Raw genomic sequence first — 18,596 nt, forward strand, 5'->3', positions numbered from 1 at the left:
TACAGAACAAGCAAATGGGATTTACAGAATTGTGGCGTTCAAAGAACCAGTAGTCCAAACTATTTGAGATTTCACGACAGTAAAACAAACATTAAGATTGATGCGTCAGGTTAAGTCTCCATCTTACAATTAATCCCTAATAGGAGGTTCTGAGGCAGTGAGGTGAGGAATATTGGGCATAGAGTCCAGGAGTCGGGCACTCTTATCTCCAGTTAGCTCAATGAGCCTTGTGGCAAAGCATTGAAAGGCTCTCAGCCTCAGTTTACTCATCTTCAAGCAGGGTGACACTACCCGCCTCCGCAAGTGATTGACATATGTAATGCTGGGTGTGGTGGCGCACTCGGCGCTGGTGTCTCGGGGAGAGACTGGATTGGGGCTTCCCCATCCATCTGGCACCAGCTGTGGCCTCAGGAGCAGGTCACTGGCATGCTTAGGACCGTGAGAGGCTGCCGCAGTGCCGCCAACTCTCAAGCAGTGTCCTCCGAGGCAGGAACTGCTGGACAGAGCAGTGGGTTGGCGGGCGCAGCTAGAACAGAGAGCTCTGAGGAGGCTGGGGCCTCCATTTGGTCATTTTCATTTCTACACAGGGAAGAGTGATGCAGAAATCCCATTTTCTTCATGTATTTCCAACCCCTTAAAGAGGCAGTTGTCCTCTGTGCCAGCTTGGTTCACAGTCGGGGAGGGTCTGAGAGGCAGCTGACGGGGTGGCTGAGACCCACATGGTGCCTCGGAAGGAGAGGGTGCTGCGCTGTCCGCTGGCACAGCGTGCTGTATTCGGGCAGAACAGGAAGCAGAGGGTTTGCGTTTGGAAGTCCCCAAAGAAGGAATTCTGGGAGGGCGGGGAGAGCATCCTCCTCAGCCTTTACCAGTGCTCACGTCCTCCTCTGGGGGTCACCTGGCCCAGAGACTTTTCTCTCAGAGTCCATCGGCCTAAACATTTCCTCCTCTTGTTCTCTAGATCCTGTTTGACCAGACGCAGAGATCCATTAAGGCACAACTTCAGACGTTCGTTAAAGAGTAAGTCAGCCCTTGGTTCTGTTGCCGAGGCCGGGGAGCTCCATAAAGAACAGAATGCCATCAGATAGTGGGGGAGTTAGGAGTCTCTGCAAGAAGTCATGGAGCTTGAGTCCCAGGGCCTGGGGCCAGGCCGGTGGCCGCGCTTCCAGCGGGTAAAGAGAACATTCCCACGCATGGGCGAGAGCAGAAGAGAAGGCCCGCCCCGGACGACCCTGCCGGGTCTCTTCTGTCCCTGGCATGTCTCTTTAAGGCAGCCTGAAGCCTGGGCAGCCTGATGCACTTCTCTTGGCTTTGCTCGGGCCTCGCTCTGTGCTGCTTTTCAAAGGTGCTTCGGGGGCCCTTTTGCTGCTGCGCTCAGGGTCTCTGCCCCCTTCCCATTGGGAAAAAAGAGCTTTGCATTGTCACACAACCACATCCCCCTTGGTTGGGTCTGGGTATGTGTCTGGCTTCCAGTCATTCCTCTTCATCAAACTCCCTCCTCTTCTGTGACCAGGCCCGAGAGCTACAACTCCTCCCCTGGCAGCCTCAGGCTCCCCCCTGTGCTGGGCGGTCTCCCGGAGGATGGCCATGGGATGGATTGGCACGGACAGGGTCCCATATTACTGTTCTGGGCTTCTTGGGCTTCCTGATGGGGGCACGCCAGCTATTCCTGTGGGTGCGCCAGAATCAGAGCCAGTGACCTGGAGACTGTTGCTGGTCCTCTTGGACTGACCTGTCTGCCCAAGGCATTTGGCTCATGGTTGGCAGTGGTGGTGAGGGTTGGTACCTTTGGACAGTGGCTCTAGGGGGTAGAGGGGAAGGATGGTCAGTGGTCAGGACTGGCACTTCTGGTCTGGGCCTCCAGGATAGTGGGGAGATAGACCCAAATGTAATATTCCGCAGCCTCCACTAGGGCCTGTGGCAGGGGCTGCACCTAGAGGAAAAGGTCTGGACCTGCTGGTCATCGACTGCCTAGAGTGGTAGACAAGAAACTGTTGAGATTGTCAGCTCAGAGACTTAGTCAGGGATAAATGGATGTTTAGAAGTGTTTCATCCTTTCTTCAAAAATTAACTTTTATTGCGTGCTCTTGATTTTTATATTGCCTGCATTTCCCCATTTGTCCCTCCCTGCCTGTCCCTTCCCAGTGAGATCATCAGAACACAGGAGATGTCTGGCTCGGTTGTTACCCTCCTGGGTCTCTGGCTCAGCAGGTCAGGGAGCCCTGCTCCTTCTCTCAGCTCTGGGAGGGCCTGCCTGTCGCTCTGACCATTCTCAGTAGTTGTCTTATTGGCCGCCATTTTGAAGTCCAGCCACATTCCTTTGCATTCATGGCTGCCATTGCTTTAGCTGGGGCTGGCCCATGAGCATCTTACGGGGTCTCTGTACAAGAGCTGCTGTGAGGCAGTGGGTGTCTGTGGGGGCCTTTGTCCATAATCTCCTTGGGGGATGTGCCCAACATGGAATCACTGGGTCAGAGGGTCTGGGCATTCTCAGCCCAGAAGATCTGGTGTTTCTGAATTGGGAGAGACAGACATGGGGTACAAACAGAGGCATAGCTGAGGGGCAGTGGACAGAATGATTTTAAAGTAGATTCTGCCAGACTTGAATCAGTGACCTTCTTCTTTTCTAGGGATCTCAGAAAGTTCAAAGATGCCAAGAAACAGTTTGAAAAGGTCAGTGAAGAAAAGGAAAATGCCCTAGTGAAAAACGCCCAGGTTCAGAGAAATAAACAACATGAAGTAGAAGAAGCCACCAACATTCTGACGGCCACCAGGAAATGCTTCCGGCACATCGCCCTGGACTACGTCCTGCAGGTAGGCTGGGGAGCTGAGCCTCGCGGGCTCCGGGCCACAGAGGCCCCCGTGGGTGGAGCCTGGAGGCAGAGAGCGGGGTGTAGCCTCAGAGCAGAGGGGGACCCTCTCCTCCTCCCTCTCAATTTTCTGTCCAGGAGAGGGCAGGTCACCACAGAATTTCAGAGTGGTCGAAATTCATTAAATGTCCCTTATGTGCCAGGCACTGGGTTAAGTGCTTTTCAAATATGACCTCACTCGAGCCTGACAACAGCCCTTTTGTTATCCTCATTTTGCAGTTGAGGAAACTGAGGCGGGCAGAGTTGCAGTGAGTTGCCTAGAACCACACAGCTAGTGAACTCAGGTCTTCCTGACTTTAGACCCCATACTCCGCCCTGGGTGTCCCCCTCACTGCCTTCTGCACACAAATTTCTCTCTCCATCATGTACTTGTTTAGTGGATTTTTTTTTTCCTGGCCCAGGGTCAGTATTCTGGCCTGCTTGGGCTTTCCTGCACCTTCCACTCCCGGCCATGCCATTTGTAAATGTGGTAGGAGGTCCTACGGACCCATTGATAAAACTGAAGGCCAGCTGACACATGTGGCAAGGGCCCTCCCACCACCTGCCTGGCTCTAGGGCCTCCTCTGGCTTGCCGCCATCTTGGTCACAGAAGACGCATAGAAACGCTCTCGAATGCAGTTCGAGCTTGTTAAACGCTGCCTTCCTTGGCTTTCTCTTGGGCTTAGGAAGGACACAAGGTGTTTGTTAGCCTTGAGTCGCTTGTTGACCCTGCTCTGTATGTGCCTCTTGGGATCGTCCCCTGGCTCAGGGGCCGCTGAGTCAGGAGACTCACCAAGTGAGGAGAGCTGGAGAACAGAGCACGACTCTTTGTCTCTTGGTCACTGGGAGGATTAGGATCAAGGCCCTTGGTTCCTGCCTCTTGTGTCCCTCTGAGAGCTTGACTCCCCTCCTTAGCAACTCTAGGCTCATGAAGAAGTTAACTTAAAATAGATTCCTTGTAAAAAATTCTCTGGGGAAGGTGGGATTTTTTTCTTTTTTGTTCAGATGCTTCCAGTTTCCCCCCTTCCCTGCCCCACTGCAGCTTCTGCAAGGTGTCCTGGTGGAACCCTCTGCACCGGTGTATAGCATCGGCTTCCCTGGAAAGCTCAGGCTAACCGGGGGCTGGGGGAGTTGGGTGGCTTTGCGGTGGATTTGTGGCCGGCTCAGACTCAGAATAACTTAGTCACTCACAGTTGTTCTCTGACCAGTCTGACTGCTCCTGGAGACAGTATTCTCTGGTTCTGCTCTTTTCCCTCTTCATCATTTCATACAAGACTTTCCTTGTTTTTCTCAAAACAGTCTGCTTGCTCTGTCTTAGAGCATGAGGGCATCACACCATGGCGTGTTTAGCCATTCCCCAGCTGGTGAACATCCCCTCACTTTCTAGTTCCTTGCCACCACAAAGGGAGCCGCTATCAGTAATTTAGAGCATTTTGCTCTGAGCATCTTGGGACGGAAACCTAAGAGTGCTCTGCCTAGAGCAGCTTTACAAGCCTGGGCCGTCCTTCCCCGTCGCCCCATCTTCCCAGGTCTCCTCTCACATTTGTCATTTTCCCCTTCTGCCTTTCCGGCCAATCTGATGGGTGTGAGGGGAGAGCTGAGATTTCATTTGCAGTTTTTTCACCAATGAGGAGGTAGAGCCTTTTTTCTGACTATATACATTTGATTTCTTCATTGACCTGCCCGTTCATATGATTTATTTGATGGAGAATGGCTCTTATGCTTATAAGTTTGATGGAATTCTCTATCTGGTGGAGATAGGAGGTCTTTGTTGAAGAAACTGCCTCTCAAGCCCTTCTCCCAGTGTTCCATCTTCCTTCTGAGCCCTTCTTCCAGCTTGGTCTTTCTTGGGCTCACACCGGTCTCTTCTGATTTGGTTTTTCAGCTGTTCCCAAGGGGTTTGCACTGTCACAGTAGTCATCGAACTGTGCAGGTGTGAAGGAGACCACCCTTGGCAGGTCCTTCACAAAATCCCATTGACTGGTATTTTGGGAGAAAAAACCCCCGTCTGCTTGTGTTAGCTGCAGTTTCATGAATTCAGCTTTCTGATTTAAGTCTTGACTTTTTTATTTGAGGTCTAGAAGAGGATGAGAGGTGGGAATTTTCTTTGTTAATTTGCCACTTTCCCTGTGAGTACAAAATATCCAACAAAAGCCCTTGGAACCTGAGGCTGCCCTGGGCGAGCCCTCCTGGAGACCTTCCTTTGAGGCCTGGGTGAATGAGCTGGTTTCCCTGGCATGTGTCTTTGGTCATTTTCCTGAAAGGAAGCACTTAACCGCTTCCTCTTTTTCTCTCCCCAGATCAATGTGCTTCAATCAAAAAGAAGATCGGAAATCTTGAAATCAGTAAGACATTTTATGAATCCTCTCAATACTTCTGTATTCCAATATATAAAAGGAGACCCAATTGAATCCCCCTGGGCTTTTGGAAGTGGACACCATGGCCTGTAAGCCTTGAAACTATTGCTTTATTTAGGGATGTTTGTGAGTGCTTCAGATGTATCCATTAAACAGGGATAAAGACTCCTACTTTACACTAGTCTTCCTTTGTAGCAGTTGGCCTTTTTTGTCATCCAAAGCTTTCTGGGTCTCCAGGACAATCCCAAATGTTAAAAATAGTGTGGGCTCTGGAGAGACTGGCTTCCTATTACAGACTTTGGGGAGCTGACTCCCCTGGAATCAAGGCCTAAAAGGAAAAAATCCTCAACGCAGATTTGCTTCTTGCCCAATTGAGTAAATCTCAGGAAAAGCTCCTGGCTGAGAAAATTTTGGATTATTTCATTCAGGATCAAGAACCTTTCCATTTGTAGGGTATGTGTGTGTATGTACAAGTGTGTATGTGTGTGTGTGTATTTGTGAGTGTGTGTATGTCTGCTGGAGAGCCAGGCTCAATCTAATAAAGGGATGTGCATTTATCTAAGTCAATGTGCATCAAATCGATCTGGTAAAAAGCAGTCAGGAATCCACAAGCTTCGACAGGAGTTTGCAGTGGCCTGTAACAAAGGTCGATTTGTGTTCTTTTCAGTGGGGGCAGAAAGTGCCACTTTTGTTTAATTTGATTTGAAAAATGTGCACTCTTCCCTGGAGACACTTGGGATTGATTCACAAATGTTACCATGAGGTGGTAATGCAGGCGATCTTTAGCTGGAGAAAATAATTCCCATCATGCTCCAGATTATTTCTCTTAACACCATGTAGTAATGTTCTTAATGAATCAAGTCTGGATTTAATGATCTTGATTGCAATTATTGTGAACTGTTTTTCTCCCTCCAGATGTTATCTTTCATGTATGCCCACCTGGCCTTCTTTCATCAGGGATACGATCTTTTTAGTGAGCTCGGGCCCTACATGAAGGATCTTGGCGCACAGGTAATGCCCGTTCCCTCGGAGGGACCCTCCTTGGTCTCCCGTGGGGTGTCGAGGGTTGCTAACCCACGGTGCAGCCTGAGGACCATCTCTTTCCCAAGCTGCCCATGATCTGGGTTTTCTCCCAGCGCAGTTTTTTGTGTGTTTACGGGAGCTCCTTGAAGGCAGAGACCATTAGGTTTGTTGTCAGGACCTAGGACACTGCTTAACACATAGGAAACCCTTAGTTGGTATCGGCCTTGGATCAGATGGGTTAAGATGTGAAAACATGGACTTTATTAAACAAAGATTTCAGATGTAGCCATTAAACAGGGATAAAGACTCCTACTTTACACTAGTCTTCCTTTGTAGCAATTGGCCTTTTTTGTCATCCAAAGCTCTACCCCGAGCCTGAGAAACAGGACTTTGGAATCGTGTTGCCACTTGACAATGTTCATAGAAAGGATGTTTTCTTTCCTTATTTCTGACGTTCTATAGCTCGTGAAGCTAGTGTTGTTGCTGCCGCTCTGTTGGCTACGTCAGCACTGACATCACAGGCTTCTGAGCATCATCAAACAGAATTTAAAACCCTCATGACTCCCAGGAAGACATGAATCCATTTCTGATGTTTTAATTCCTCTGATGATTTTGTGATGTGCTCCCTTGCTTTCCTCTTCCCCCACAGCTGGATCGACTGGTAGTGGATGCAGCCAAAGAGAAGAGAGACATGGAGCAGAAACATTCCACCATTCAGCAGAAGGTACTGTCCAGCTATGAGGTGCTGGGAAAGATGGTGGGCAACAAGTCAGGCTCCCATGGAGAGTGGGGGAGAGAACCTTCTTTTGGGATGAGTTAGCTTGTCTTGTCTTGGGGATGAGGTCTTCCCTCTGACCCTTTGAAGACATGAGCCTGCTGGTTATGATGACGTGTTTTAATGAGAAGGCGAGCCAAGGGGGCAGTTGGTCTTGGACCTGAGGGCCCCTGTTACCCAAGTAACTGGAAAGGAGTTACTGACTCGAAAGGAAGACCTTTTGGTGGGACAGAGCCCCTGGATCCAGGCCCTATTACCTTTGCTTAAGGGAAGGGAGGCAGTGGTGGGAAGTGTATTCCTTTAAATGAGACTCTGGGTCCTCATCCTCTTGGTGCTTCTGCATTCACTCACATTCACCCGAGGATAATGAAAGGACTTGGCAGATAGTCCTAAAGGCACAGTACTAAAAGCTGCTTTTTCCCTGAGGAAATCTGAAGTTGCCACAATCCACCATGACAGGAAACTCTGTATGCCCAGCAGGTGCAATAGAGAACACATTCTTGCAGAGGTTTAAAGGTCTCAGTTTGTTCTGATTTATCAAGAGTAGAAAGGAGAAACTGAGCCAGAGGATACAAAGAAAGAGGAGGTGATTATTGAGGAAGAGAATGTTGCCATGGATGGGACCAGAGCTCTGCCCAAGAGCATCGAGAAGTTCAATCCCCTCCTCAGGAACATTCTGTAGACCCAAGATCCCCCAAAGTCAGAAGGATTCCATTTCCATTTTAAAATATCAAAAATCAAATTTGTATATGAAATACTTAGATGATCAGTAACTTTTGAAATATGAAAATAGGCTTTATTTTTGCTTCAAAATGTCCTTGACCAATCCCTTTTAACTGGAGAGAACCGTCCCCAAATTCTCCTGAAGATAGAGGTTTATTCAGAGTATTTCAAACCAGTATTATGTGAGGTACCCCAGGATGTGGTCAACATCTGTGATGGTTGCTCCCTCTCATTATTCAATTGCATGAGCAAAGTCTTTGCTTGTGGAGCTAAATGTAATTTATTTTTAGAGTAAAACCCTGAATGGAAGAGAAGAAAACTAAAGACAAAAAGGATTGTTAAGTAGTATTAGGTAGAAAAAGAGGATTGCCAAAGAGATGGGCCAGTGCTCAGGGGGCCTGGAAAGAAGGTGATACTCAACTAAAACAAGGAAAGGCAAGCCTACCTCTGGCTACCGTGGCTCACCTCTTGTAGGCCAGGTGGTGGAAGGAAATTGTGGTCAGCAAGACTTGGCCATGGAGGTTCTTGGTTGTTGGACTGAGAACCATCAGAGTGCCAGACTGAGTCGTAGACCACTGGATGTAATTCTGATTATGACTTTTCAATTTCAACTCTACTTTTTAAATTGGTTTCCTTTCAAAGGTATATTTATATTAATCATGATGTATATTTTATTCTTTTCTTTTAAATGCTAACACAAGGCCGCATTACAGGTAAAAAACATCAATTAATCAAGAAATTATTCTTAAAAGCTGTTTTATAAAGGAAAAAGTTTCTAATAGTTCTTATTTATGCCTTATAGACATTGTTAGTTTTAATATTATACTTTTCAATGATTTCTACATATTCTTTATGTCATTCATTTGAATTTAAGTGTAATTATAGAAACATTCACTTCTTTGCATTGTGTATTAGATTTTATTCACTTAGGAAAACCATATCTGATAAACTTTTTGATATTAGTACGAGATCAAAGCCACTATGAAAAATCAGTGCCCTGGGTATAATTCACAGCCTTTTGTTCTTATTCTGCATTCATTTCCTCCCAGCAGCAGTTATGTTGGAGACTCTCTGTATAAGGCTCTTGAGAATGGATAACATGGAATGATTTGTGTTGTTTTTCCCTTTCTTTGTATCCCCAGCGCACAGGAAGCACTTAAGAAATGCTTGTTGGCCAACTGTTGCAAGCTGAAAAATGTCCTGCCTGAAATGGTCATTTAATTTCTTTGTGGTCATTTCTTTCAAAATATGGGTTTAATTAAGCTTTATGCCTTGGTTCCTTCCTGGTTTGTTGAACTCCCTTGTTGTCACTTGTAAAATGATGAAGTCTTCGTCATTTGTACTTAGAGATTCATTGGTTTTCAAAAGCTCATTAGAGATATCTTGCAAAGATTTTTTAAAACGAACTCCTCATTCAGGAGAACGTCTTGTCTTTAAAAGACTTTGTGTTTAAGATGTTGTCATAAGTGAAGGCTGTGGGGGAGAGGGTGGCAATTTTAAAAAACAGCCAGGAGACACCTCCAAGACTGTCTGAGGTGCCACAGAGTCCCTAGAGATGGAGCTATTGGCAATGGTTTCTGCTGTTTTGTTTGCCCCACACTTGTGCTGGCTGTGCCCGTGAGCGTGCATTGGTGTGTTTGCAGCAGGAATATTGTGTTCCGGCTGTGGAGGTACCTCCTGAGACCTTAGATTGCCTGCCTGCCAGAAGGGCCACAGAGGCTCTGTGAAATCTGGACCATCTGCCAGCGCCAGGTCAGGAAACAGACGCTTCCGTTTGGATTGTCTTAGGAAGATTCTGAAGATCGCCAGGCAGAGTCAGGGGCCAGACACTGAGGTCCTCGCTCCAGCTGAACTGCCAAGTGTCCACATGCTACTGTTCATGGCCCCATCCCATTGGGCTGGCCATGTGGTTTGCCTAAAAGACAGTTTTACAGAGAATTGCCACTTGGTGCTCACTTGGAGATCAGCAGAATAAATACAAGGACACTCTCAAGGTCTCTCCAAAGAACTTTGGGATCGATTGTGCGATATGGGAGACCGTGGGCCGGGATCGCCCAGCACAGGGCGCCTGCTCAAAGAAGGCCCAAAAGTAGAGCTGTCCCCACTCCAGATGTTGACGTGGACTGTGTGTGCCTGAGGATATGGAGCCTTCTGAGCTGCTTTTGGTCCTCTTTGAGCATGAAGGGCAGCAACCAACCCACCTCCTGTTCCAAATCAATTCCAACGATGAACATCTGTTAAAGGGACAAAAACTTGTCCCTTTCAGGGGGGGGGGGGGGGGGGGGGATATAGCATAAAGGAAGATTCCATGGTCTGTGTTACCTGTTTTGAAATACTCTTAAGGATGTGTCCTGATACCTGATTTCTATTGAAAAGATTTTTTTGTTGATCCCAAACAATATGGTGAAATAAGAAATCACTCATAATTAATTCAAAAATTTCAAGGAAGAAATGCTGTGTGTGCATTTTGAGATGCTTCCTTTGGCAGGGATCCAGGGTGTCATGCCTTCCCACCCCCAGTCCAGTGCACTTAGCAATCTTTCCTCAAATTCTCATTCTCTGTCCCTCTTGTCCGTGTCTTCCACATGTTTGCTGTGGGAAATTGTGTGAATTTGTTGGAGTTCTAAAGAGTTCTCGAGCAGCCTCTGGGATGCCCATCTGTCCTTCCATAACTGTGTCCTTGCTTCTTGGATGGTGTCTTTTTTTTCTTTTTTTCCATGGCACTCTACAATTGGTTGATGATCCTGTGCTCCTTCTTCTCTCCTCCCCTTACCCCCCTGAACAGATGTCCCTCCGTTGTGAGCGTGCTGATGGAGGCCCCAGTTTCTGACCATGCTACAGAGAAGAGCCGGAGAATCTGACATGTATGCATGTAGCATCCAGGGCTTCATTCTGGCCTGTTGGAGCCTGCTCAGTTGGTCTTGTTTAAAAAAGCAGTTTTCAAACAAGGAAATCATAATTTCACGATTTTAAAGTGGAGGAAGGAGAAAAGGAAGTAGAAAGGGTGTGGATCAGTTCCCTTTTCTGTGTTACTTGAGTGAGTGACTTCAGGAGAGAGTTACCACCTGCAAAATCAGACTCCGCAGGCTAGGGCCTTTGCTCATTTCTGTTACAGAAACATTAAGTGTCATTGAAGTGCGTTGGTTGTTGGGGTCCTGTCTGCTCAGGTGGCTCAGAGAGGTGGATGAGGAGCATTAGGGCGGCCCTCGCGCCATTGACTGAGCCTCCCTGTGCTTTCCCTGCTTTATAATTCCTAGGAGAAGGTGGCAGCCCTTGAGTTTGTTTTGTTTTCTGAGGTTGTGATGCTGACTTGTGGGGCATCTTGGTTTTCATCGAGACCAGTGGGGTGGATGTGTCCAGGACATGGTCCTGCTGTGAGGAGGACCTGAGTTCAAATGCAGCCCCAGACAGTTTCTGGCTGGATGACTCTGGGCAAAAAGCCTAAAGCAGTGTAGGCCTTGGAAGCGTTCTCTGTGGTGCATTTGTTGTGTTTGCTGGAGAAACACAGCAACATGCCAATCTTGGGGGCCTTTATTGTGTATGGAGAGGGGTGAGTGTGGAAAGGGGCAGCTAGGTGGGGCAGTGGATGCTCTCTGGGCCTGGACTCAGGGAGTTCATTCTGGATGTTTGGACCCAGAAGAAAGAAGACAAGTTCAGGAAGTGCGAGCTCTTCCTTTGCCAGACCCTCTTCTCGCACCGCCCCCTGCTTTCATGTCTGTGGCTGTGTCTACCACCCCTGTGTCCCCTCCGCAGGCACCCACCTGAGCAGGCTGAAAAGGTCCCATTTCCTGCAGGGGCTACCCCTCCAGGTGGTCCTGGCTCAGCCACAGATGGAATCACCTGCCCCTTGTCCCTCATTGCTCCCAGCTGGCATTTCTTGTCTTGGTCCCATTGTGCATAAATATATGGGAGGCACATAGCTCCGTCATCTTCGATATCTTTGAGAAGCAGAATCGGAGCTGAAGTACTTGCCTTTGCTTTCCCCCGCTCGCTCATGTTCCTTTGCAGGGGTATCTGAGGCTTCCGAGCAGATCCAAAGCAAGCCTCCGCTCAGCCTCCTCCACAAGGCCTCTCCCGGAGCTGCAAGTGCTGCGCTCTAAGGCAGCCGCCATCATGGACCTCGTGTGTTCTGGCTCCAGTTACAGAGAGACCGAGGAGAAATAGAGGCGCAGTTTGCAAACCAGTCCATGGTGTCGGTGTTGCAGCAAAGGGTGCTCCTCGATGTCTGGGAGGATCCTCCACCCCTGTTGTAGTGACGGGCAGCATGGTGGCTCCAGACTCCCTCGGCTGCCGTCACTCATTCCGAGAAGGCGCAGGAGTGTGTCCTCGTCCCTGGGCTCCCCTCTCCCAGATTGACGCCTTGGTGTCCATTGCTCAGCGCTCCTGGCTGCGCTGCTGCTAGCCCCCGCCTTGTGCTGGATCCCACCTTGCTTCTTCAGACCTGCTCTCTTGGGTCTCCCGTCTCTTCCAGAGCACTCTAAGGGTGTGAGATCCGCATCCTTGGCAGAGCAGACTGCATCTTCTCTTTGGGATCTGCCTTCCAGTTTCATCCCTAAATGCTCCTCTGTCCTGTGAAACAGTCCCATTCGAGGTCATCCACCATCTTGGTTTGTCAGCTGGCTGATGGGTTTAGTCCTGATCCCTGCCTTTGGCAGCCATTTCTCCATTTGGAAACTGAGTCACATAGTTATTGAGTAAAGGACTTTCTGAACTTTGGGGGCTTATTGGGACATTTAATTTGCATTAATTAAACTTCTAGCTACAGTTTCTATTGTCTGTTTCCCCAGATTTCACTTTTTTTGAATAGTTTGAGGTTAAGTTATTTCTCTTGTACACCATTGGTTTTTCTCGTTTTTCTCTTTGCTCTTCACTTAGGTCGATGGTCTGACTGTCCACAGCCAGTTAACTCTCTGTAAGCCTGGGACAGTCACCCTATTAATCACCAGCCTGCCCCTGGCCTTGTTTGACTTTGGTGGCAGTGGGGAGCCTCTGGGGCATGTGCCACACCCATCCCTTGGGAGATCCGCCCTCAGTCCGCTTCTGCCCCCCTCACAGGCCTGACCACTGAAGAATCAGTTTATCTTTGAACAGGTCCAATACCAGAGAAGCTCCTGCCCTCTGGGGGACCCTGAGAGGTGGTGGTCCAGCTTCTGCTTAAAGGCCCCCGGTGGTTCCCACCACTTGCCCTTGAAGCGCTAATGGTCTGTTGGCTCTCTTTAGACTAAAGATGCTTCTCCTCTCGAGGAGCCAAAGTCTGGCTTCTTGCCATTTCTGTTCTGGTTCAGCCCGGGCCTAGAGCCAGGCACCATAAGTCCAGCCTCTCCTGTCGGGGCCCTCCCTGCACCCCCACGCCTTTCCCTCCAAGCCTGCATCACGCTCAGACGAGGGAGAAGCCGATCGGGGGCCAGCCCCCGAGGGCGGCCATCAGATACCGTGCACGCAGGTTTTAAAATTTGCCTGATGCTTTTTGACCAGCTGAGAGTTTTCGGTGTCTCTAAACAATGGTGAGGGTAATTCTCCCATGAGGATTGTCCAGCCACGGCACCAGTCTCCTTGTCTTCCCGAGCCTTTGCCTCCTGTGCCGCAGGCGTAATAATCAGTCTAGAGCCCAGACCCGCCGTCTCCAAAAAGTGCCCCGCCTTGAACTGAAACGCCATTTAAAGATTCTCTCTGTCGTTTGACCTAGGATTTCTCCACGGACGATACCAAGCTAGAATATAACGTGGATGCGGCCAATGGCATTGTCATGGAAGGCTATCTGTTCAAACGAGCCAGTAACGCCTTCAAGACTTGGAACAGGTAACGTGTTTTAAATACCCACTTCTCCACACTCCTGTGCAACCTCCATTTTCTGTCTTTCCCCTGCTCTCAGGCTTTTACACTTGATCACACAAGTTGTATTTTAGGGAAAAAGGTGGGGGAGTCATTATACCAGGAATCTTCAGTTCTAAAAATTAAAAGAGCCCATTTGTTTATGTCAATGACACCAAAAAGTCTGCTGGTCCTTACAAATGACCAGGCTTGTGCTCTTTTTTTCTGCACAGTATAGCCAACACATGGGACCTGCAATACTCAGTTGTAGGAATCTTTACAAATTAAGTCATTAGAGTTAATAGAGACAATGATTATCTAATTTAGCCTGGTTCAGTATCACTGATCTGATCTTACAAGATGTTTTCGGCCAGAACCTGAAACAAGGTACTGAGTAGAACTAATTGATACAATGCTTGTGTTCATATCTTTTCTCATTGGAATTCACAAGTATGGGAGAGTCACAAAGTTAACTGTGTAACTTTGTAAATTCACACCTCCCTTGAAGCTCTTAGGGCCAGAGAGCACTCTGGGAGATATCCCACACTCATGGGGTGCGGGTCTCACTTAGCATCCATCAGCCCCGTGTAGGGAAGCCGCCAACAAGCGAGGTTTGATTTGTCTGGGACTGCCACAGTGGACGGGTTTCCTAGGGACTTTTCTGAGTTGGGAGCAATCCTGTAAAAGTGATCGAGCCTCTCTATGCTTTGGTATCATTTAGGGAACAAGCAGCAGGGACATCATCGAAGAATTAGGGAGAATAGGATGAGACCTGAAGGCCGAGGCCCTTGGAGCCACTTCTGAGGGGAGTTAGTGTTTTGTCCCAGCTCACTAACTGCAGCTTCTCGTGTCCCAATTCATTTTTCTCTGAAAAGAGAAGGGCCAAAACAAGATGGCTAATTGAGCATCCGTGAGAGTTGGAGTCTCTTTTGTGTGTGGGGGGTTTTTTTTTTTACAAAATCTGCTTTTCGAGGAAATTTAGTGGTGGGTTTTTACCGTATCTGCAGGTTTTAGTGTTACATTTAGTTAAATGTTAGACAGTAGAGAAACACAGTTTTGTTTATTTGTTTATTTATTTATTTGTTTATTTGTTTATTTAAGATGTAGACTAAACCCTGGGTGTAGCTGTCATTTTTGTTACTGATTTTTTCCAGGTCTGTAAGCTTTTCTTAAGCTCCTCCTATGTATTCCAGGTCCTGTGCTAGGTGCCAGTGTTCACAATACATGGCAAATCCTTGCCCTCTAAAGAACCTGATTTTGGCTTCCTGGGGGGTTCACATGTTGTGGGAGATCCATGCCCCTCTTGGGAGTTTTTTCCTGATGGCAGTGACTTCTGGGAGAAAGACCTCAGACTGGAGATGGGTCTATGCCAGCCACTGACTTGGTTCTTCTTGGGTCACATGACTATAGCTGGCTAAGACTTGGCTCAGAACAGCTCGACTGTGCTCTTGGGAAGAGGGCAGCTCTGTTGCCCGACACAGGGCTGAGAACGAAGGCCTCGAGTTGTCAGGGACTGTCCGGAGAGAGCCAGGAAGGAGAGACAGCGTTGCACCCACTCAGCCATCCTGCTGCAGGGCCAAGATAGCGGACCTGCCAAGTGGAGACTTGGAGCTAACAGGGGAATCAGAGGCTAAAGGAGCCAGTCTCCTCTTGGGGAAGAAAAAGTAATTTTCCTTAAGGTTGTTATTTTGTTATTTCCATGAACTGATATAAAGAATCAATAAGACTAAACTGTTCAGAAAAGAGACTTCTTGCTCATCACTTGGTCAGAGGGAGCCAGCTTTAGAATCAGAAAGATCTTGGTTCCAGCAGAACCTCTGCCCCATCCTGAGCGGCCAGAGGGCCTGAGGGTCTGCCAGGTTTCACCCTGATGAAGTCATGGGTCTGCCTAACTCGGAGGTTCCGGTGTGATCCTGCCCGCTTCTCTAAAATGAGCACCGGTGGGTGCAGCTAGAATGCTTTCACCTTGGGATTGGAAATGGCAGCTCTCAGTTTCGGAGAAAAATCTCTTCGTCTTCATCTCCGTTTGTGTGATATTCACGGGGTCATCCCGTGGTCCAGAATGACCGGCCATTTCCATCAAAATGCTAAAACAGACAGGATTCACGAAGAAGGACGTAACGGTCTTCTCTGGATGACAGAAGAACTAGTGGGCAGCTGCTACGATACCCAGAGAGAAGTCTCTGCCGGGCTGTGGAGCCCGCTCCCAGCAGGAGGCCTGGGCCTCTCAGGGCTGCAGCAGCAGGCGTCCCTTCCTCTCTCGGCACTGCCTTTAGCTGCCGCTCCGCATTCCCGGCCCTGAATCCACTGCGGCCTTTGTGCTTTTTGGCTCCGAACCTTGAGTGTGTAACTTGTCCCAGATCTTGCCTTTTCCTTCGGCTGGTTCGGCTCTTTCCCATGCCCCTGGCTTTTGTCTTCTGAACCGGAGAGGGTGTGTTGGAGGGGGGCCCAGCTTCACACGCTCCCGTCAGCTGCCAGGCGCCGAGGCTTCTTTGTCTCTCAGTCCATGGGGCTCACTGGGTCCCGGAAGAGTTTTCAGTCACCACGAGGCTGGACATCAAATATGACACACTAGGAGAACAGGGCAGATATGCTCTAACTGCCTGGGAGGCCATTTGGATTCAAGACCCGGGGACTCTACTTTACTTAGGGGGAAACTTGTTGCCCCACAGATTACATCAGTTGAAAGAAAAGCACCCATATAAACAAGAAAACTACTGTATGTATAAACATTGGTCTAGGTTCCTCTGTAGACTACTCTCTAATAAGAGGTCTCATTAAAAGTGATTGAAAAACTAGACCTGATATGCTCCAGTCATCATTTTTAGTGGTGCTTTCACTACTTTTCAGCCTTCACTGGGATCCTATTGGCCCAGCTTTGGTTAGAAAGGATTTCAGGCTTTGGGGAGCTCACAGGTGTGTGCGTGTGTGTGAGCACCCCTGGAGAAATCATTAGAAAAGAAAGCATTCATAGGCGGTGCAAAGTGAGTTGGGATGGGCCAGAATCCTTATTGACTTTTCAGGGCATGAGGGCCCTGAATCAGGGAGGAAGGTGCTTTTTGGGATTTAAGCAAATTAGAAAGTCTGGTGAGGTCTAGGACATTTCAGGTTTAGGAAACTGAGTGTACATGTGAGGATTTGTAGAGGTAGTAAGTAGGCTACTTTGAGGGGGAAAGGAAGAATAAGCATATATGTAATTCAGATAGATAGCAAAAAAGACTAATCACTCACCCCTAAAGTATTGATTCTGCACCCTGTGCCCCACCAATTTCTGTTATGAGAAGATTATACTTAAGAGAAGAACATTACAAATCTCCACTTTCCAAGAGGCTTGTACAAGCCAATCCCTCAACTTAGTTACATACAACCACTCCCACCACTTTCCCCCTCTTCCCCTGCTCCTAGTGCCACAGAAAATCAAAAAGCAGAAACTTGTTCTTGCTGGTACTGAAGCATGGCAGTGTGTGAGAGTGAGCAACAGAAAGAACTTCTTGGTGTGGGACACCAGAGTGCCTATGGATCTACCAGACCTGCTCAAAGTAAAGAGTGTAGCAGCAGCACCAGCTGGAGCCCTTCTGTCTTCTCTTCTTCCTATCCTCCCATGCAGAAATCATTTGAGGCAGAGACTAAGACTGGTATCATGACCAGCTTGGGAAGGGAATGAATCAAGCTTCAGGTCTAGTCCCCAGGGGAAAGTTCAGTCTAAGGGGACTGTGACAATAGGGGAATATAAAGAAAAAGAGGGAAATCACCCAAGAATTCAGTTAAAAATCTTGAGTATAAGCAGATAAACCAATAAGGAAGATATTAATAACAGAAGGGAATATGACCTCCATCAGTAAAATAATTCTAGATATCTGTAAATAAATATTATAAGTCACAGGAAAATGAATTAGTCCTCTGGTACCCTGTGGATTCCTGAGAGAGTGGAACATAGCAGGTGTGCCTGAATGATTTAAAAGAGAAGTAAGAATTATGCAAGGCTATGGCTAATGGAGCGGATGTAATTGGAAGAATAGAAAAAACTCGAATCCACATTGGCAAGTCTTCAGCAAAAAAGAGAATAACTGATTGGGAATGCAAATACACAGAAATGAAGGACAATCTGAAAGAAGAGAAGTGAAATGTTTTTAAAAATATGATTTCAAAGACAACTTAAGGATTATAGGTCACACAGAAGAATTACAATACAAAAATCTGAATGCCAAATAAAGAAAACTGCCCAGAACTTGAACACAGAAAACTAAAGTACCAATTGAAAGATTTCATAGATTGTTTTCAGAAAGGGGAAAAAACCCATCTCTGATGCAAACTCCAGGATATATGGTTGTTAAAATATATAATTTCAATGTCAAACAACAAATTCTATATATTCCCAAGAAGAGGATCAAACATAAAGGAAAAGCGATTCTAATAATGCATAATTGTTGTGACTCTGCCAGAAACCCTAGAACAGAATGGTATAGTGTATTTTAAAAAGAAAAGGAGTTCTAGGTAGAATCCAAGGTGACCCACCCTGCAAACCTGTTCCTAATCATGAATGAGAAAAGGAGGCTATCTAATACAAAAGGGACACTCAGAGCTTTCTTAGAAAGAAACCAAACCTGAACTAAATATTTGGGACAACTCAATACCAGAGGCAAACAAACTGAGCAGCCTAAAGCAACCAGGAAGAATGAAGCAAATAGAATTGACAATAGAGAAACAGACCTGAAACAGGAAAGACTAAACTTCTTAATATCCTGTCTCAAGATAGATCACTGTTTTTATGGGACTAAATTTCAGGATGAGAGGGCTCATTTAAAAAAAAAAAATGAGAGGAAGAAGATAGAAGGAAATATACTTGGGTTAAGTCAAAAGAATAACAGAGAAAGTATAACTCCCATAGTCTCGAGAAGAAGAGAGCTTACAGAAGATTGGGTAAAGAGGCAAAAGAAGGAAGAAAATCAATCAATAAACATTTATTAAGAGCTTAGTATATGTCAAGTGGCTTGATTAGATGGGGCAGTGGATAGAATGTAGAGTCTGGAGTCAGGCAGGAATGAGTTCAAATCCAGCCTC

At 47.3% G+C, this 18,596-nt stretch overlaps 1 protein-coding gene across 6 annotated transcripts in view; it reads left to right on the forward strand.

Annotated features, from left to right (window-relative positions):
• ACAP2 (ArfGAP with coiled-coil, ankyrin repeat and PH domains 2) overlaps positions 1–18,596 on the forward strand; it is a 103,263-nt gene that overhangs the window by 54,090 nt on the left and 30,577 nt on the right. For 4 of the 6 annotated variants that reach the window (XM_051991590.1, XM_051991594.1, XM_051991595.1 and 1 more), the window contains exons 5-11: positions 959–1,017; positions 2,628–2,811; positions 5,147–5,191; positions 6,119–6,214; positions 6,876–6,950; positions 8,426–8,437; positions 13,411–13,523. In XM_051991590.1, the coding sequence (XP_051847550.1) occupies positions 959–1,017; positions 2,628–2,811; positions 5,147–5,191; positions 6,119–6,214; positions 6,876–6,950; positions 8,426–8,437; positions 13,411–13,523 (584 nt within the window). The remainder of the gene's footprint in view (positions 1–958; positions 1,018–2,627; positions 2,812–5,146; positions 5,192–6,118; positions 6,215–6,875; positions 6,951–8,425; positions 8,438–13,410; positions 13,524–18,596) is intronic. The other 2 variants (XM_051991591.1, XM_051991593.1) reach the window with 1 other exon arrangement.

Source organism: Antechinus flavipes, chromosome 3 (assembly GCF_016432865.1).
Source record: "Antechinus flavipes isolate AdamAnt ecotype Samford, QLD, Australia chromosome 3, AdamAnt_v2, whole genome shotgun sequence".
NCBI classification, from domain to species: domain Eukaryota; kingdom Metazoa; phylum Chordata; class Mammalia; order Dasyuromorphia; family Dasyuridae; genus Antechinus; species Antechinus flavipes.